Source organism: Camelina sativa, chromosome 11 (assembly GCF_030686135.1).
Source record: "Camelina sativa cultivar CO46 ecotype springtype chromosome 11, ASM3068613v1".
NCBI lineage: Eukaryota > Viridiplantae > Streptophyta > Magnoliopsida > Brassicales > Brassicaceae > Camelina > Camelina sativa.
The window spans coordinates 1,261,591-1,282,455 of NC_141890.1; the positions used below are offsets into that span (position 1 = coordinate 1,261,591).

At 33.0% G+C, this 20,865-nt stretch overlaps 3 protein-coding genes across 3 annotated transcripts; 1 reads left to right on the forward strand and 2 right to left on the reverse strand.

The window, feature by feature from the left end:
- Positions 1-473: 473 nt before the first annotated feature.
- LOC104720981 (homeobox-leucine zipper protein HAT22) lies at positions 474-2,247 on the reverse strand. The gene is made up of 3 exons (XM_087471597.1): positions 1,458-2,247; positions 1,279-1,358; positions 474-1,165 (listed from the first exon to the last, which is right to left on the reverse strand). Exons 1-3 carry the CDS (start codon positions 1,905-1,907, stop codon positions 847-849), a joined length of 849 nt encoding a protein of 282 aa, XP_087327723.1. The 5' UTR covers positions 1,908-2,247; the 3' UTR covers positions 474-846.
- A 7,760-nt stretch (positions 2,248-10,007) lies between these two features.
- On the reverse strand, positions 10,008-19,143 carry LOC104720983 (galactinol synthase 6-like). Its single transcript, XM_010438883.2, has 5 exons — positions 19,093-19,143; positions 10,962-11,312; positions 10,533-10,856; positions 10,310-10,444; positions 10,008-10,226 (listed from the first exon to the last, which is right to left on the reverse strand). Exons 2-5 carry the CDS (start codon positions 11,280-11,282, stop codon positions 10,008-10,010), a joined length of 999 nt encoding a protein of 332 aa, XP_010437185.1. The 5' UTR covers positions 11,283-11,312; positions 19,093-19,143.
- On the forward strand, positions 17,175-18,642 carry LOC104720984 (transcription factor MYB87-like). Its single transcript, XM_010438884.3, has 3 exons — positions 17,175-17,473; positions 17,581-17,710; positions 17,791-18,642. Exons 1-3 carry the CDS (start codon positions 17,338-17,340, stop codon positions 18,437-18,439), a joined length of 915 nt encoding a protein of 304 aa, XP_010437186.1. The 5' UTR covers positions 17,175-17,337; the 3' UTR covers positions 18,440-18,642.
- Positions 19,144-20,865: the final 1,722 nt, after the last annotated feature.

The following is a 20,865-nucleotide window of genomic DNA, read 5'->3' on the forward strand; positions in this document are numbered from 1 at the left end:
TAGTTATACTTATAAGTGTTTTCTATATTGGTGGGAAATATATTTCAGTCAATTATATTTCCATTTTTGGGTTCGACGGTTGAAAACAAAACCAAGTTGGCACCAGTGTCTCATTTAGATGAACGATAAGTGAAGAATATTGGAGATTTTTAGCTAATCAAAGTGCAGAAACTCTGAAACTATAAAGTTTTAGTGGATACTTTTACAAATATATACACGAATCGTCCTGTTAGTAGAATCAATATCCATAGGAACATTTAAAAAATCAATAAAATAAGGAAGCAGTGTTTAGTTGTTTACGTCGTTTTTAGTGTGAACTGAAATTAGAAACCATATTGAATTATTATTAATATCTTTTTTTTCCTGAAAATGACCCATATTGATTATTTGACGATAGGAAATTTATAAATTAATATTATAGTCGCATGAATGAACAATCATTTGTTAAGGAGACGTAATAAAGCATTGCAAAGTTGTACGAAACTTATATATATATATATATATTTATGTTTTTACAGGCAAAATTATACTACCATAATACATATTTGCAGGAAAGAAAGAAAAACAAACAAAAGAAGATGGATTAGTAAGTCCTAATATCTTCTTCTATTTCCGCTACAAATTTAAAGCTTATAATTACAAACTATTTTTTTTTCTTCATCAACCAACAATCCCACCGAAAAATAAAGTGGAATCGTTGAAGAGTCTTTAAATATAAAGACTATATACCCCCTTTTCCCCCAATTTCAACGTAATATTTTTTCCCGGGACTTTACTTTCTAACTAATTCGTAATTTGATTTAAGAAAAAAAAACCCCCCAAAAAAAAAAATTAATTAATAAGTAACTAACAAGCTGCAGAAGGATTAGTGAAAGGGTTATAGAAACGAGGCTTTGTGACGATGGAGAAAGCTCCTTTCCCCGTTTCTCCATCAACCGCTGCCGTACCTCCGCCGGCTCCTCCGGTACCTCCACCACCGCCAAGTCTCTCACAAGAAGGGCACATCGTCAAAGTTGCCGCCGGCATATGCATGTAAAACGGTTGAGCCAGTTTTAAAGCCTTAAGATCTTGAAGCTCCTTTTGAAGCCTTCTATTCTCATCCGTTAGAGTCTCACAACATTTCTTCAAAAACTCACAATCCACTTCTGTTTGCTTTAGTTTTGTCCTGTCCAAATTCAAATTTATCCAAAACAAAATTAATTAAGAACCAAAAAAAGAAAGAAAGAAATACAGTATATGATATTATAAAATTTAATAAATTAATAAATTAAATTTTACCTAGCTCTCCTGTTTTGAAACCATACTTCAACTTGTCTAGGCCTTAGATTTAGCTGTCTCGCAAGGGTTTGTTTTTGCTTCTGTGAATTTCATAGAAAATTAAATAAGGGTATGATTATATTTAACGTAAATAAGAAGAGATTAATTAAGGAAATAATAAACTAGTAATAATATCTTACGGGATTAAGGGTGCTATGAAGTTTGAAGCTATCTTCAAGAAGAGCAGATTGTTGTTTAGTGAGTCTAAGCTTTTTACGAGCACTAACACCTTCTTCATCTTCATGATCATCACTCACTCTCGAACACACTACTCTCTCCGTCGTCTCCTCCGCCTCTTCTTCGCCGTCTCCACCGCAGATTTCTCTCTCTCTCTTTACCCTTCCGCTCGAGAAAGATGAGATTCCGCTGTGAGAAGAAGTCTGCCGGCAAATCTGGTCTCCGGCGCCGGCAACAGTTTTGGTCTTGTAACTCTCACCGGATAGGCTTAGAGTCAACGACGGATCGAGCCTGATGAAACGGTGGTCCACGGTGGCGGAAGCTTTCTTGATGGCATGATTGTAATTATTAGACGCTGGTGAGAGGCTTAAACCAAGAACAAGACCTGTGTTGCATGAATCATCAAAACCCATTTGAAGATAAAAGAATTTGATCTTCGTATTTGATTCTTCTTATTAATCAAATCTTTAAGATCTTGAGAAGTATTACTATGAAGAGGAAAAAAAAAGTTTTTATTTTTCTTGAGAATTTATTTTGGTGAAGTTTGGAAGATTATGGGACGAAATGAAACCAAGAGCCTTCTTCTTAAGAAGGAGAAGAGAGGCATTTTAAAAAATATATATTTTATTTTTTTGATGGGTGGGTGGGTGGCTAATAATTAGAATTAATCAAAGGATTGGATTTATTTTTGCTTATATTTTTTTCAATAGAATTTTTGAAAAAAAAAAAGAATGTGGGAAATTATGATGGCACAAATTCTCTCTCCTTTTAATTTTCTCACTTACAAAGGTTGACCAAATGAGCACCCCACTTGCAACTATTCTTCCCACTTCAATCTTTTTTTTTCAATAATATCTAATTATCTATTGTATTCAAATTTATTCCCTTTTAGAATATACTTTCTCCGTTCAAAATATAAGATATTTTAGAAAAGTTTTTTGTTTCAAGTTTCTATGCAACTTATAGATTAGTTTAGTATTTTATATTATGCAGTATTATTTCTGATTGGTTGAACTTGTTAAAAGTAAAGACTTGTTAATCTGTGTGATTTAGTTAAAACATCTTATATTTTGAAACGGAGAGAATACTTATTTTGTCACAAATGATTGATGTGATTTAAAAATTATATTGGTTTCTGTAAACCAAAAAAAAAAATCAAAGGTAGCGAAATCCGGTCATCTTTATATAATTTAACGGAAAAATGCAATACTAATATATTATAATTAAAATAAATGTAATATAAAAATATAAAAAATTGAATCTCCAAAACTTTTGATTTTCGGTGGCCACTGGCCAGTTACTTGACTCTTATATCCGGATTGATATTTTTCATTTTCCTCATAAACGTTTTTTTTTAAATACCATTAATACATTGTTTTAAGTATTTGTTATAATTACAACAACAACAACAAAAAGTTACAATTACAGCACATGATGAAACGATTCTATATCCTCCCATGCCCACCTTCAAAGTTGATATGTTCTCCGATAAATATTTTGTAAAATTATTCACTCAAGTGCAGATATTCGTGTAATATACCCCGAAACATAATTAATTGAACTGAACTGAAGACCTTCTTCAAAAAAAACAGTTTTAGTTTTTTTTTGTACAAAAAAAAAATGGTTTTAGTTAATAATCAAATTATATCTTTACGACCTTATTAAGAGGTAGATTTTAATTTTTAATTTAGCTCTATTTGCTCTCTATTCCAACATAGTGTCAATATAGTTAAGAGACAGAGAAGAAGAAAAAAAAGTAAGGCAGTACTAGTAATTAGAGAAGTGATTAAGAGGGGACTTTAAATAAGAGACCACATGAATTGTCTATCACTCCATGCTTTGCTTGAGGAAGGCAGATATGGGTAACATGTCAGCTTGCCTACCAATCTTCAACCTCCTCACACTACACATTGGTTTTTTTTTTTTTTTTTAAATAATCTCTTCTAACTTCTTTTTATATTCTGCGTTCTTGTATATATTATTATTTGGGTTAAGGATTGTGATCTCCACTTTCTTGTTTTAGGTTCAGTTCTCTTGATCTGGCCAGATTGTGTTGGGACTTACTCATTCAATGATTTCTAACTATTTTATTTGCACCGCATTTTTATTAATAATATGTTTTTATTAATTAACATTTAAGTAGAAAATGCATAAGTATGAGATAACTTGCGAACAGACAAAAATGTCATGAACTAAAAAATTCACGCGATCGCATAAAATTTTTACACGATAGATATCGTGTCTCTATTTTTACATTTTTTAAAAATAGAAAATAGCTAGAACAAAAAACTGAATTCATTGTTAACGACGGAATCCTTGTACATTGAGTTATATTATTTTACATCAAATATTGTCAATGGTATGAAAATAGAAACGGGTGGAACAAGAAGATTGATAATCATTCATGCCGGTGGTGGCATATGATTCGTCAAACAGAAATAATAAAGATTGTTGAGGGACTTAACTAGAAAGGTCGACGTGGCACGTTTTATTGGCTTTGGCACTTTCCAACAAAGTTAGGTTACCCATATTGTACAAATTAATATAAGCGTGGCTGCGAAGGAGAAGTGGACAAAGTCACAATTTTGTTAAAATCGCTTTTACTACACAGTTAGTTTGGTTTACTTTGATCGGTGTAGACTAATATCCGAATAATCCGACAATTTGCTAGATCAAGCTAGAATCGTCAATGCATCAGAAGTTAGAACTGCAATTTCCTGAAGTATAATTTTTGCTGGTGTCTTTTGACTAAAAAGATTGCATTCGCCAATTACAAAAAAAAATCTTTCTGACTTTATTTAAAGGGTCAATTTTGTCGTTTGGAACAAAAATAATTGAAACTTTAGAACATACAGTACATAGTTCTGAGAATGTGTGGCGAAGATACAGATATGTGATTCCAATCTACGATTACATTTAACCATCTGACAAACTGCAAACTTTGAAAATAATTTAGATTATTATATACATAATTATATATTGTATTTCTTTTTGGTCCCCGACGGCAAGACCAGTCTCCTAAGGGGAAAGGTGTGAACACGACGAGACGACACATGTCATTTACAATTTCATGTAGTATAATTTAATAGTTGCATAGTCCTAGTGTTGTATTTAAGACTCGAGCGTCAACACTGGAAAAATCATGAGTCATGACTAAATCAAGTTATTTTCAATAAAGACCCGATATCTAGACTATTCAAACTCAAAGCACGAACGAGAAGACAAAATACTAGTAATTATTGATCTGATAATTTAAATAATCAGTCATTTAGGCGATCTTCCAGTAACCAGAGACGTTCATGATAATTTTTTGGGTTTGTGTTATTTATTGTTATGGAATTTTAAATATTATCACAATTTATAGTTTTCTGGAGCGTGTGTTCCATGACGCGTAATCATATCAAAATAATCACATTACATGACAAAAAGATAGAGCGTGGAAGAAGGTCAGAATCAAAGACAAGATTTTACTAGATTTTTCTTGATGAATAAGCAGTCTTGGTGTGATTACCATAATCGTTACTGAAACATGTGGTACGTAGCAGCCAGATATTTTGTTTGGGATGATAAAAAAAAAATATGGTAGTACAATGACAGTAATATACTTACCAAACTTTTGTAGATACCAGTTTTTTTTTTCTTATAAAGAATATGTCGGCATTTTAAGTCCATAATAACACGGTTTTTTAAAAAAATGACACGGAATAAAGATAAACATTGACTTCTGAAAAGGGTGGGGGAAATTAAAACCAATAAAAAATGCGTGAAAAAGAGGGTAAGAATAAAGACAAAAGGGTAAAAAAGATGTCCATATTATAAAAAAATAATCTAAAATAACGGTGTGACCCCAACTCGTAGTACCTTTTGGGATGGTTTAGATGATTGGAAGACGATTAAAAAATTAGGTTTAGACTACTAATCCATCGATAGAAAACAAAACAACCTCATCCACAACCAAAATACATATTGATAAATAAATAAAAAAGTCGTATAATTGGTGCGGTGAAGAACAAAAGTAGTAATAAGAAAATTGGAATATAGATTAGATGGTAGGAAAAAAAAGATTAGGGGAAGAAAATTAAAAAAGAAAAAAAAAGTGGTGGTTCTAATGTCATCAACACTTAGGCACCATCCATCCATCATGCGATCATCTCTCTCACACACACACAGACTTATCCACACACGACACAAGAAAGAAACCAATTATACGAAACTTGCAAAACAGTATCATTGTCTGTTAGGTCCGACACGTGTCAGTTCCAGACATGTAGGTCCCTTCAATGATTTGGTATGATAAGAGTGTCTAATTCCGATTCAGCCCCCACCCCCACCCCACACATTATTTAGTACATTTATTTTTATTTATTGGGTTTGATCCGGTTTAATTTGGTTCTTTTTTTTTTGTCTTTTTATCCTTTTTAACTAATTTAATATTTGTGTATTAAGAAAATGTCAACTACATGTGTTAGTAGTTTGGGTTTTGTTCAGTTAGATTGATATCGTTCTGATTTTGTAGAACCATTTGTTTGATGGAAACTAAGTCGATGACCTTTTATATTTAAGGATTCACATATTTTAAAAAATTATGTGACATAGAAGATAGTACATGATACCATCAGGTTCATGATTTGTTAAATATTCATAAGAGTTGTTGACTAAATAAACATTGATCAGATATGTAAACCAATTTTTTTTTTGAAAAGTAATTAAATATATACCACTGAATAGTTTTTATAAAAACTTGCGCATACTTTCCATATTTTCAGTAAAATGAAATATGAAAACTGAGAAATGAGTTATAAATATATAAAAATGAATACAACTATATGGTATAAACGTATTATTTCGTTAAAAGCGTGGGAAACATGTCATAAACTTCTGACTTGGTTAAACATATCGAAAAGCCAGTGGGAAGTTTTATCCCAAGAAAAAAAAAGGGAGAAGTTTTAATCAAAAAGAAAATTATTTTATATTTTGGAAAATAATAATTATGTATAGTAAAAGAGGGACTAAGTTGGATGAATGATAGAAGAATTGTCTGATCCTTTTTTTTGTCATATCTCCGGCTCTACGGCCAACCAGACATGTTGCTTTTCATGTCTTTTATTTTGTTCCTTTTCTTTTTTGTTTTTTTTTTTCCTTTTTCATTATATATAAACTATGCATAAGTCAAATCATGGATGATGCTTCTTTATTTGTTATAATCCCATTTCAAATTTCCACTCAATTTCGGGTAATAATAATGGACACACACAAAAAAGGAGCCGTCTGTTAAGGTTTTTAAGAAAGCCACCAAAATTGACGATCTAGTTTTAATCTAAGTTAATCAAGAATATATACACTTGAGAATTATATGCCGAAATTATTGGAATTAGGGATGGATTTTTTTTTTCTATAATGATTTTTGTAGGATGTCAAAAAGAATATTATATTGTTATTATACATATTAAGAAGATTATCATCGATCGAACGAAATTGATTCTAACTGTATATCATGTCATAAGCGTGTGCTAATTAATTAAAGGCTATATCATATTCATACTATATTCGTGTTATTATATCATAGTTTGCACGCTAAATGAACTTTATAAACCATACAACTACTCTTTTCTTAATTAGTTTAGTTTTCATTTCTGATTAAAATAAAGCATCTAAAACAGATTATTCTTGTCTTTTTATGAGGAATTGAATTATCAAACTATTCGCAGGTTCGAAACTAAAAAGCACGTAACGAATATTACCCGATAATGTAAACGGGCTCGAATAATTGAACCATATTGGGGAAAAAGAAAGGGAATTTTATTATTTAAATGACTAATCACATTAATTCATAGGATAAAGAAAACTGCAAGATTAATAGGAATATATAAGTAAATATTCTTCCAATCACATCGAGATCTTGACTTTGTAAAGACACGAATCATTGAGCCTTTGACAACAAAAGTCTACTCTTACGAATATATATATATGCAAGGAAATGTGACCAGAATACAAAACTCCTTACATTCGTTTTTTTAAGACTCCGACATTCTTTTAGGTTTTACATGGTTTATTTTCAGCGAAACGTCATTTAAGAAAATTTCCAAAATTTCATATGTATCTCACAATATGATGACAATAATATTATTACACACATATAAAACATCACACTGACTGCACATAACAATGATTCATTGTCTTTTCTCTTACCTAATGGGGTATCCTAATTCCTACATTAGGCTGATTCGAAAGAAAGAAAGAAAGAAAAAAACTAATATTCTACACTTCTAAAAGTTGGTTCGAAATCAATTATTCAGTTAAACGTATAAGATTTTGAAATTGTTGGGGTTCAAAATACACACATACATACATTTAGGGAAAAGAGTGAGTCACGTTAGTGGATTAGTGACTATGGGGACTAAGACTTGTAAACGCAAGCCATGATGCAATCTTTGTATCCAAACAGATACGTATATATATATAGTGTGTGTGAAGTTGTGAGAAAAGAAAGTTAGAAAAGGCGAGGAAAGAGAAACGATGACCTTTCTTTTCGCTATCGAGTCGGCCAAATAAAGTCGGTGTGTCTCTTCGTGTCTTCGTCCTTGTAATAGTCTATTATCATCATTGTGAGGTCTTACCATTTTAGTTAGGTATCACAATTTTTGTTCGTCAAGTCTTACATAGGTCCCCTCACATATATGATTAAACAACTCTTTTTTTTTTTTCCTCATGTATTTAAATGTTTTAATCTGTTTTAGGAAAAGTTATTATTTGCAAACTAATTATTTTTTTTAAAGTATTTGTTATTTGGAAATAATTTTCATGAAATTAAGATAAAAAGTACTCGTAGTCAAAATATTGTTTGTATATAACACTCTGAAACTTTTATGTTTGTTACTAGTTAAATACGTGGTTTTATTACTCTTTTTTTGGTTGATACGTGGTTATAATTACATTAATCTGCATTTGTGTGGTTATTAAAATTTATAAAGAAATTGAAAAATAATGAAACGACAAAGCCCAACAGATAAAGCAATAATATCTGATGATGATTAGGAGGAAGAGGAACTTTGCAGCGTTGAGATGACAAAAATGCCCCCAAGGTGAGCAGGGGACCATATGCTTCAGAAACTCATAGTGCAGTTTTGTCTTTTCGCAGTGAAAGATCTCGAAGATATCTGGGGTCCTGACCTGACTCGCGTGACGTTGATTTATTTTCTCATCTTTTGAAATAACGGTCACTATCATATTTTTGTTGCAGTTTTTTCTTTCTTTTTTTAAAAATTTTGCTACTCAAATAATTTTTTCCTGGCGTCATTTGTTAAGATTTAGGAGTTTCGGAGATTTGTTTTATGACTTAAATGTGAAATGGTTAGTTTAGTTAAAGGCCGTATTGTTAGAAAATCTACAACTATTATCAGGGTTTTTTTTTAAAAAAGGGGTAATTGGTGGAAATTATTTTACTTGCTAAAGGCTGCACTACGAGGCCCATGGGCATAAGTGCGGCCCAGGTAAATATTAAATCAAATAACGAGATTTCAAAAGTTAGTTGTCAAAAATTTGGTCGAGAAGTTTGCAGTTTGAATATTTGGCAGAATCGTATGAGGTTGCAAAATATGCTAATTGATATTATGACCTTATGAGATATATATAGTTTCCATATAAAATCTAAAATTGGATAACGGAGGGAGCGCGACTCATAAATAGATTTACATTTTTGACGGATCCTTAAAATTTAAGATATGAATAATCTCTCTTAGTTATTATTTTCTTACCATATTGGTAGGGAACGGTTAGTTTCAGAATCGGAAATATTCCAGCTTAAATGAAATTAATTAAAAGAAAATGTCCTTAAGAGTTAAGATCATGTTATTTAGGAAATTCGCATGAACTTTAGGAAATTCCTTAAAGGCTTTTGCAACAAACTACCGTATAAACTCGATTTCTTTATTTAACATATATATTACTTTGATCCAAATTCATTAATAGTGAGATTTTAATGAATCGGGTAACTTGCTAATAGTAATATTATAAGTATCAAGAAAAGAGTCATTACTTTATTCTCTAGAAGCAATAGAAATATCATATTTACTGCGGTTTTTATGCATTGGTGTTCTTAGTCATTCTTTCCGTTTAACCAAAACAAAAAGTCAAAAACTTGTTCAATATTACATCGATTGTTAATTTATACACATTATCACTTATACCAAACTTATTTTTATACTGGATGTGTATATTATGCAGTTTTTAAAAAAAGAAAGGAACGAATAGAAGAGAATGAAAGCCAAAAGAGCATTCTTATTATTGATTATAAATAAGAGAGATAAAGGGTGGTCAAGGCCGACATTGACAAAAAAAAAAGTCAAAACAAAAACACAAGACCACCACTCTAAACTCAAAACATAAAAACTTAAACGAGGTTGCTATATAATTATGATAAAATTATATATAGCTAACCCTTAAAAAACCAAAAAAGAAACAAAAAAGAATTTGCGTAGATATAGATTATAGCGCCTCCACATAAAAAGATTTGGTTATGCGGCCGAGGGGGCAAGGTTCGTTAGCACATCGCCAGCAGGGTCCTTGGAAGCCAATGGTGCAGCGGTCTGATTCAGCTTAGACTCACTCTCGCCAAAGTTCTTGTAATCTAAACTCGAATCTTCATAAATCTCCCACCATTTTTTTACCAACATTTTGATGTCCTCTCGCTCCATATGTTCTTCAGTCTCATCGTATTTCCAAGGCTTCGAACCCTATTAAATAGAATATAAATATACAAATTTAATAACTAGGAATATATTTTTACAAATACGTAAAGAAAAAAAATAAAACTTACATTAGCACAATAATGAACAACACAGATTTGGTCAAGGTCAACGTGTTCTGGATGACGCCAAAGCATAGCCAATACGAGGTTGTAGGTCGAAGGGATTGGTTTGTAAATGTCTTTGAAGTACATATTCAGAAAATCCTACCAAAAAAAAATAAATTTATATTAGAATTGTATAGTATTAGAAACTCAAATCAAATAATGAAAAAAATAAAGAAAAAAATCGGACCTGTTCAGCAAACAAAGTTGGGATAGTGAGTTGAACAACACGAAGAAGATCTTCGTAAGTGACAAGATTTGGTTCAAAAACCAACATACCGGCATTGAAATATACCGGAGGTGGAGCACCGAGGCTTTCGACAGGCCATGTCACTTTTTCAGGCGACTGTTGGCAGTAACCGATCTTGTATTGAGGACTTTTGGTCCAAGACACCTCGCAAAAGCAATCTTTGACAGCATACAAGTAGCCACGAGGAGTATCGAACAGATGATCGATGTTTCTGAACACTTGTATGTCCCCATCTAGATATATCATCTTCTCATACTCAACAAACTGCATATAGCATATATATGTTTATAAGTCGTTAGTAATATATATATGGCAAAAACATTTTCTTACAAGTATTATTCGAGACGTAATAATAAGTAAGATTTTTACCTCCCAAATACGAAGCTTGGAGTAGTTGATAACATAATACGCCATGGAATAACCGGCTTTGTTTTCCGGCGGATAGACCGGTTCGATCTCACGGATAATGCATCCTTGAGCCACTAGGATTTGACGGTGTTCTTCAGGCACGTCAGGAAGAATCGCCACAACAAGAGGATAAGCCGATTTCACCTTGCGAAGTCCTTTGGCTAGACCAACCACACCCATCCAGTAGTCTTTGTTTCCGGCAAGGAAAGTGACGTAAGCCCTTTTCCCACCATCAGGGGTCACCGTCACGTTAGCTTCGACGTTCATTGTCATTTGGGCCATCTCAAACAATAGTAAAAAGGAGATTAGTTTCTGTAGAGAGAGTTAAAACGATTGTAAGTGATATGGAGACAAGGCAAAACTATCGTTTTATATATAAGGGAGCGAGAGAGAAAGGGAGAATTAAATTGAGAAGGAGAATTAATTACAAAATATTGTCTTTGAAGGGAATGATAATTATCTACCAAGATAAAAATCGAAGAAGATAAAGAAAAATGAATCTAAAATTGTAACAAATATGGAAACGAGGATAATTCATCATATATATTTGCGTATATGTATTAAATCGGTGCATTGAAGTTTCTACGTATATGGCATACATTGCCTTATCGAATTATTCGTTACGAATATTTTTAGTCTTTTTGTGTAAATAACAGTGTATGGCAACTGTTAATTAATTGCTTTATCTAGGCGCGTAAGGTATCGCCTTTTTGGGCTCATAAATGGACCTGCGTATACTAATATGGGCTGGGCTTTTAAATAGACCGTGACTTTAAAGGCTTTTTCGACAGCTAAAAATTGTAAGAGATCTTTTTGTCAACGATATTATCTTTCACATAACACTTGTCTACTTTTAATTTTCGAAAAACCAAACGAACATTCTTTATCAATCGTTAAATTAATCTATAAATAAAAGTATTGATATGGTCTTAAAGACCTTATCCAAAAATTGTCTCGTGGACTAGTAAAAAGAGTTTAAATAATGAAGTCAACAATTCAAAAGTTTAACCTGCTTATTTTGTCTTATTCATTTTTTTTCATATGTAGACAGTAGACATAATCAAATTGATAATAATTTCGTTTTTCGGATTCCAAAAATCGGTTAATTTGCAATTGGAAATCTCTTTTATTTTATTTTAACAATTGCTAAAAGAATATAGTTTTATAAGTATGAGAGTGCTTGATTTAATTATAGTATTAAGGATAATAATGAACACTCTTTTGTGGGTTTAACACATAATTTTTTTTGGTTTTTTGGGCAAAGGTTTAACACATAACTGAAAGTCTCAAACATATTTTATATACAAATTTAAACTGACGTTAAAATATTTGTACTCGATCGTCGATCGTACCAAGAAGACCGATTCCTCGTTAGCGTGTTGAAAAAGGGGTTTTCATTAAAACATTTTTTCTCTATTTGCTCGTATTTTATTTTCTTCTTGTGTTACTTTTTGTAAACTGGAATAAAGAATGTAATTTTTATTTTTTTTCAAAATTTTAGGACTAATTCTCGGAATCTCAGTTTCTCAGGTCAAGTCAGCTGTCAGCCATTTGCTTTTCCATCTAGAAGATTATATATGATGGTTCCAATATAATCTATAATTACATAATGAAACGTAGTCCAAAAAGTAATTCTCTGCATTCGGAAAGCTTGCATCACGAGCAGAATTAACCATAGCTCTATCAAAACAGTATTGGATTGTGTGAGAGTGTCGTTCTCCAACCCATGAGAATGGATTACCTTTAGAATGTATATCTTGAAGATCACATATAGATATCATGTATCAAAAGTTCTGGAAAGTTCATTCTTCACGCAATGGACCTCCTAGTTTTTTCCTGTTGGAAGTTATCTCATTAAAATCACCAATTAGTATCCATGGCGTATGTCGTGTATGTGACAGTTGTTCTAACCGATCCCATAGCTCATGTCTTTCACTAGGATTGGGATGGCCATACACACAACACAAATAAAATATATTTTTATTAAAGATAATTGAAACATCAATGAGTCTCTCATCTTTAGAAATCAAGGAGACATATACATTGTCATTCCAAAACAAGGCTAAGCCACCACTCCTACCTTGAGGGGGCTAAATAATAACGTTAGAAAATCCTAAGTCACACTTAAGTTTAGTTATTACATCAGTTTGATTGAGAGTTTCAGATAGGAATAAGATATCACACTTAGTACTAAAACATAGTTTTTTAAACGAGAAGTAGTTAGTTGTGGTCCAATCCCTTGACAATTCCATGAGAGGATCTTCATATTGGATCTATTGGGAGTACCGGGGCCCCCACGCCTCCGTCGAATCCTTTGTGAACAGAACACGAACCTACCGAAGTTGTTCGCTGATTCTTTGTGCGAAGTTGATTCAGGACCATCAACTCCTCTGCTGCTTCTGCATTGTTGAAAGGAATCTCGAACTCCACTCTGATCATAAACCGATTCTCTTGGACCTAAAAGATCTCACACGACACAAACATTGGTCATTCCAGTTTGATAAACGATTGATTGACGTTACAAACTTTCAAAAAACGGTTAAGAATGGATGGTTTTCGGATTCAGATTCTATGGATATACCAATCAACCAACGCATTAAAAATTGCAGGCAGGCAATGACAAGTTTAAAACGAACAAATCGTTTAAACTCAGAACAAAGAATTGTGTCTTTTCAAGAAAAACTAAACTATGCCATGGAGAGTTTAATCCCAGCTATACGACAAACAATTCCTGACCTCCAAGACGCTCTACTAAAGCCTATGTTGATGAGGAAACACATTGGAAACAACTAAGCAGAAACCAGTGGATGACTTCCGGAGATCGCAACACCAGTTTTTTCCATGCTTGTGCTAAGACAAGATTTGCTAAGAATTGGATTAACTCTATCAATGATGACCAAGGGATCACTCACCAAGGAGAAAAAGAAATAGGAGACCATGCCGAATATTTCTTCACAAACATATACACAACTTCTGTTCACCATGTTTCACCTACAGAGTTCGCGGGTTTTGCTCCAAGAGTATCGGATGATGCAAATGATACTTTAACAAGAGTTTTTACAAATGAGGAAATATATCAAGCTGTTTGTTCGATTGGTGATGACAAAGCTCCAGGTCCAGATAGATTAACAGCAAGATTCTATAAGAGTTGTTGGACAACAGTTGGTCCTCAAATCATTCAAGAAGTTAGAAATTTCTTTGAAAACTCTATAATGAAGCCTAGCATAAATCATACCAACATATGCATGATTCCAAAGATTGAAAATCCGCAAACTCTTACAGACTACCGACCTATAGCATTATGCAATGTTTCTCTACAAGATAGTATCAAAATGCTTAGTCCAACGACTTAAACCACACCTGAATGATATTGTTTCAGATTCACAGGCAGCTTTTATCCCTTGCCGAATTATCCAAGACAATTTCATGATAGCACATGAGATAATGCATTCATTAAAAGTCCGTAAACGAGTATCTCAAACCTACATGGCGGTGAAAACAGATGTCACAAAAGCATATGACCGAATAGAATGGAATTTCATCGAAACAGTATTGAAGCTTTTTGGCTTCTGTGATCGGTGGATAGGTTGGATCATGGCGGATTTCACCTTTGTTAACTACTCGGTTCTTATTAACGAATCACCATACGGGCATATTAAACCAATGCGGGGCATTAGACAGGGAGATCCTTTATCTCCCTATTTATTTATTCTTTGTTCAGACATTCTAAGTCACCTAATCACATCAAGGGAACAAGAAGGTGATATTCAAGGAATACGAATTGGTAATGGTGCTCCAAGCATCACGCATTTACAATTTGCAGATGACTATCTTTTCTTCTGCAAAGCTAATAGGAAAAATTGCCAAGCTCTAAAAGATATTTTTGATGTCTACGAATACTATTCTGGTCAGAAAATAAATACTTCAAAATCAATGATAACATTTGGAAGCAGAGTTTATGGGACAACACAATCTCGGTTAATGACAACTCTAGATATCCCAAATCATGGAGGAGGAGGTAAGTATCTCGGCTTACCAGAACAGTTTGGTTGAAAGAAGAAGGAGATGTTTGAATACATTGTTGATAGAGTAAAAAAACAAACTTGTGGATGGACTGCAAGTAAATTATCACCAACAGGAAAAGAGATCATGCTAAAATCAGTTGCTTTATCCATGCCTGTTTATGCTATGTCATGCTTTAAATTACCATTAGGTATCACTTCAGAGATAGAATCACTTTTAATGAATTTTTGGTGGGAAAAATCATTAAACCAAAGAGGAATCCCATGGATAGCTTGGAAGAAACTACAAATTTCAAAAAAGGAAGGAGGATTGGGGTTCAAAGATCTAGCAAAATTCAATGATGTCCTACTAGCTAAACAAGCATGGAGATTAATCCAATATCCCAACTCTCTCTTTGCTCGAGTGATGAAAAACAGATATTACAAAAATGACTCTATCATGGATGCTAATGCAAGGAAAAACCAATCATATGGATGGTCATCAATTTTAATTGGATTAGACCTTCTTAAAAAGGGCACTCGCTATGTTGTAGGGGATAGAGCTAGTATACGACTTGGTGTAAACAATGTTATTGACTCTAATCCTCCTAGACCAATTCAAACACTAATTCCTCACGCCTCATTACCCCTAGAAAATCTCATTTCCACAACTGGTCACATTCGTATGTGGGATCATCAAAAACTATTCTCTATCATCCCAGAAACAGAGCATGCCATAGTCCAAAACATACATTTATCTCAAATAAAAGACAAAGATGAACTTATTTGGAATTATTCTCAATCAGGTGAATACACTGTTAAAACAGGCTACTGGTTCCTCACACACTATCCTTTTGACCCTGGTGAAATAATTCTTCGACCATATGGATCGGTGGAGCTTAAAAACAAAATATGGAAGTTGAATATTTTACCAAAAATCAAACATTTTCTTTGGCGCATTGTCACGAGAACGTTGCCTGTTACTACACGCTTACGCACAAAACGTATGGATATCAGTCCTATATGCCAAAGATGCAACAAAACAGATGAAACAGATCACCATGCGTTATTCTCATGTCCTTTTATTGTTATGATATGGCGTATGTCCAACACATCTCTCCTCAATATCAACCAATTACCAACTACTGTAGAAGAGATCATCTCTGGAATCATAACTCTATCATCTCAAACATCAAATAATTTTGATTCTCTACTACCTTTCTCACTCTTATGGCGCATATGAAAGGCAAAAAACAATGTAGTTTTCAATAATTACCGTGAAAGTGCAAGCAAGACAGTTCTAATGGCAAAATCAGAAACAAATGAATGGATTAAAACAATACATCTGAAGGAGGCACAACACAACAATATCACAATTGCAAACACATGGACACCACCGCTACAACCGTTTATTAAATGCAACTTTGACACAGGATATAATGATGGGACAAAACAAGGAACATGAGGTTGAATATTCAGGAACCATCAAGGAGAACCTTTGGTTTGGGGTGCATCAAAACTTTCTTTTGCAGGATCATCTCTAGAAACAGAAACAAAAAGTCTACTAATATCTCTACAACAAGCTTGGATCAGAGGCTATCAATCAATAGTCTTTGAAGGAGATTGTGCAGTTTTAATAAATCTTGTAAATGGCCAAAAGACCAACGCTTCGATACGAAATCTTTTGAAAGATATTACTATGTGGGGTTCACGATTACGACAAATTGCTTTTCAATTTGCAAAACGAGAATGTAATAGTATAGCACATGCATTAGCTAAACATGGATGTATTGATAATGTGTATTATGTTAACTCGATAGAAAAACTAATTTGGTTACTGGAAGCGTTATGTAAGACATTTGCTAAATTAATAAAATTTAGTTTGTGGAAAAAAAAAGAAACGTGGTCCAAAATAGATGAATAGGTTTTGGACAAATTCCTATAAGCTGAATGAACCACACGGAAAAACAGCAAAACCATTTGCTGTCATCTTTATTATATTTCCTCCCTCGAACTATTTATAAAATATTATTACTTTTGTAAAATTTGCATCATTAAAATATATCTTAGTCATATTCATATTTATTTTGAATGTTAGGAGACTGATTCTTCTACTGATGATATCATGCCTTTTTCTCACCGTATATATAGTCTACATGGTAGATATACAGACATATACGTACTTGTCATCATCATTGTTCACTAAGCTAAATTTCTTATATATAACATATAGATAGAGAGAGACTATAGAAGATAGAATACCTAGAGAACAAGATTGAGAGGAAGGGAAATAAACAATATAACCAAAAAATTTAAAGTGAAAGATCAAAAAGATAATGGGAAGAGCACCGTGCTGCGACAAGACGGCGGTGAAGAAAGGGCCATGGTCGCCGGAGGAAGACGCCGTGCTTAAGTCTTACATCGAAAAACACGGCACCGGCAACAATTGGATTTCCCTCCCTCAGAGAATTGGTATCCTTTCAAATTCATTTGTTAGATTTATATTTTCATATAATATATAGATTGCTCTATATATAGTTTTAACATATAATACTAAGAATTTTACATATTGATGAAAGGGATTAAGAGGTGCGGGAAGAGTTGTCGTTTGAGATGGCTTAATTACTTGAGGCCTAACTTGAAGCATGGAGGCTTCACCGATGAAGAAGATTACATCATCTGCAGCCTTTACATTACTATTGGGAGCAGGTTTATTATTTAAAAAATTTCCTTCTTATCACTATAATATGTTATTTTAAATTTTTTATTTTAAAATTTTGTTGATGAAGGTGGTCTATTATTGCTTCACAACTACCGGGAAGAACAGACAATGATATCAAAAACTATTGGAACACGAGGCTGAAGAAGAAGCTATTGAGCAAGCAAGAAAAGGCATTTCATCAACAACTCAATGTCAAATTCGAGCGTGGAACAACATCATCATCATCATCGAGTCAAAACCAGATCCCAATATTTCATGACGAGAACACTAAATCGAACCAAACATTATATGATCAGGTGGTTGATCCATCAATAACATCCTTCGCCATGGAAGAACCAAGCATGATCAAGAATCCGATATTGGAATCATTTTCTTGGGAACCAAACAAGGTTTTGTTTGATATTGATCCTGACGCAGCTGCTTCATCATATCATCATCATCATTCATCCCCATCATTGAACTCCATGAGTAGTAGTAGTAGCACCGGTATTAATTCCTCTTTGCAGATGTCCAACTACTCCGTCAATCAAAGTGATCAACACGATATGTTCTTTATGACCGGGTTTGAGAATCTCCAAGATGAGTTATTCAATGAGATAGCCAACAAAAACAACACACAAGCAATCGGGCTTCATGGAACCGAGATGCTGAACAACAACTGCTTGGATCATAATATTAGCTCCTTCGTTGATTATCCTCTATACGATATTGAGTAGATGATTTTTATTATATTAGATCTTTATTAGATACATGTATGATGCCAACGTACTTAGGTTGGATCATGTTTTTTTTTTTTTTTTTTTTTGTGTGTGTGTGTGTGTTATCTCTTAATTATTGAAGGCGTAAAAGAACCAAAACCCTAGAAGTGTATTACAGAAAGTTTATTGCTTTGAATAAATGATAGGACCGTTTTATTATATTTCTTAATTTTTAATGTTTAATTTCACTTAACAATTGGTCATTATTTATGCGAAAAGGTGCCTTTATGCTCTCGTAAGTCATAATAAAGAGCTCAAGGTGATGCTGAAAGAATGGGAATCCTAGGACTTGGAGTTAAACATCAGAAATCAGACCTAATAATTAAGGATCACAAATAATTTTGCAAAGATGTTCATTATTAGTCTAGTTAATCATAGACGTGTTAGACGACATTCATAACTAATATTGATAGTTTTGATGTATTAAATAATAATAACTCCATGAATTATAGTATTTGGCGTTGTTATGTAACTTATGTTAGCTTCAATCATAATACTTGTTTTGACCCCAAAAAAAAATCATGATACTAACATTTTGCGTATGTGTAGTAGTGAGCAGGAAACCAATAGAAAATCATAACATACCATAAAGTCAAAAAGTAGTTGACCACAAACGAAAGAAAAGGAGACTTTGATAAAATCTCGTTGTGAAACAATAGTGTGACTAATGTATTATGCGTATCCCCAAAGTCAACACATAGTTTTCAAACTTTATTTGGGGAGTCGTTGGATCTAAAACATAAATATGTAAATTTTATAATTTTCATATGAACGCTAGTTTAGCTCGTCATCATATTGTGTAGTTTGTAACCAAAGTCAAATCCTTATCACTTTTAATAATTTGTTAAATGTTTACTTACTGTCGTTACACTAACGCCTACTAGGCTACTACAATTTATGATCTTTGTCGGTAACAGATTTTTTTTTTTTTTTTTTTTTTAACAGATTTATGTACCATTTGGTTGGATATTAAAGTAAATTAAAATAAAATACTCGAGCTAATTGGTTTGTTAAGTCGAATATTGTTGGGTTATCTCATAAGGTTTAGGCTTTGGCCCAATAATTTTTTTCCGGACTAAAGACCAAAACGAAGAACATAATCTTACTTACGAATAAATTATGTCCAGGTTATTATCAGTTGCTATATATAAATTTCTCTTAGATGATGTTTTCCACCATGTATACTTTCTGTCCATATATCGTTTTGTTACAAAAGTACACATAAATTCCCATGAAACATACATGTGATTTAAGTGCATGAAGTGTGAACAATGATGATGCAATGCTTGAAATGGACGTATACCCAACTAATCAATTACAATTTTTCCACCAATTTGCTTTTATCGCCAAAGAAGACAAATTAAACTATCACATGCTTCTGGTTTCGCTTACTTCTTTCCGCATATAGCAACTTGCGCATCGACTTGGTCACACCCACAAAATATAGACCTACGTGTATCAGTGTATCTGTGTATCTGTGTATGTAAATATGTAATGTACCATTAAAACCTTTTGGATTTAAAAGTTTATAAACGAAATGGGTAAAGTTTAATCGCAGACAAAAGAAGTTTATAAAAAGGCTCTAACTTCGTCATAGTGAAGGCTATTTATATATTTCATGGGCTTTTAAGGCTTAACACTTCTCCATTGGCCCATCGTTGTTTCTTTTATAATGTTTGTTTACGATGTGGGAAACTGAGACTGAGAGACTATAGTCTCATCCGCTAGGCTCATTCGCTGGCTTTACCAAATAAGTAAAACTGTATAAGCGTTACGTTCTCTGGGTAGATCAACGGGAAAATACTACTATTGTATGCCACATCACATATGGCAAATTATTAGATGTTGATGAGAATGAAAGAATAAAAAACGAGAAAATCCTAAAAATGATGGTCATCATATTCACCAAGAAAGAAGATCGAATCTTTATTTGAAAAGATGAATAAAGGTAAACTTTTGTGTTGGAGACAACAATTGCTTTCGGCCTTTCGAGGTTGGATAATTTTGAAGACAACAATTGCTTTCGGCCTTTTGTTTACAACCGTCTGTAGTTTCCTGGAATAAGCTCTTGTGCCTGTTTTCATTAGTATACAAGGGTTTGCCAAAATATATATACAATACAATACGAAGATGGAAGATGAAATATTAAAATCGTCAAACCTCTTTGGAAAAAACAGTAACATTCGTAAAAAACAAAGAAAGAAAAAAAAAAAAAAAACATTCGTAATTTCGTATACATTCGTAACTTGAAGAAACGTGGCAGCAAACAAGGCCCATGGTCATGTGGCCCCCGGATGCGTAGATGGACACGAACATAACATAGCAACACCAATGAGAAGTATACGACAAACATTTATATAAGGTTGGTCCGTCGAATATTTATA

What these genes read in the sequence shown, in the direction of transcription:
- LOC104720981 (XM_087471597.1), bottom strand. Translation starts at nt 1,907, where the DNA reads ATGGGTTTTGATGATTCATGCAACACAGGTCTTGTTCTTGGTTTAAGC. An exon ending in TTCATAGCACCCTTAATCCC is followed by an intron (nt 1,359 to 1,457) that starts GTAAGATATTAT and finishes TGAAATTCACAG; the next exon opens with AAGCAAAAACAAACCCTTGC. An exon ending in TTTCAAAACAGGAGAGCTAG is followed by an intron (nt 1,166 to 1,278) that starts GTAAAATTTAAT and finishes GAATTTGGACAG; the next exon opens with GACAAAACTAAAGCAAACAG.
- LOC104720984 (XM_010438884.3), top strand. Translation starts at nt 17,338, where the DNA reads ATGGGAAGAGCACCGTGCTGCGACAAGACGGCGGTGAAGAAAGGGCCA. An exon ending in TTCCCTCCCTCAGAGAATTG is followed by an intron (nt 17,474 to 17,580) that starts GTATCCTTTCAA and finishes TATTGATGAAAG; the next exon opens with GGATTAAGAGGTGCGGGAAG. An exon ending in TACATTACTATTGGGAGCAG is followed by an intron (nt 17,711 to 17,790) that starts GTTTATTATTTA and finishes TTGTTGATGAAG; the next exon opens with GTGGTCTATTATTGCTTCAC.
- LOC104720983 (XM_010438883.2), bottom strand. Translation starts at nt 11,282, where the DNA reads ATGGCCCAAATGACAATGAACGTCGAAGCTAACGTGACGGTGACCCCT. An exon ending in CCAAGCTTCGTATTTGGGAG is followed by an intron (nt 10,857 to 10,961) that starts GTAAAAATCTTA and finishes TGCTATATGCAG; the next exon opens with TTTGTTGAGTATGAGAAGAT. An exon ending in CAACTTTGTTTGCTGAACAG is followed by an intron (nt 10,445 to 10,532) that starts GTCCGATTTTTT and finishes TTTTTTTGGTAG; the next exon opens with GATTTTCTGAATATGTACTT.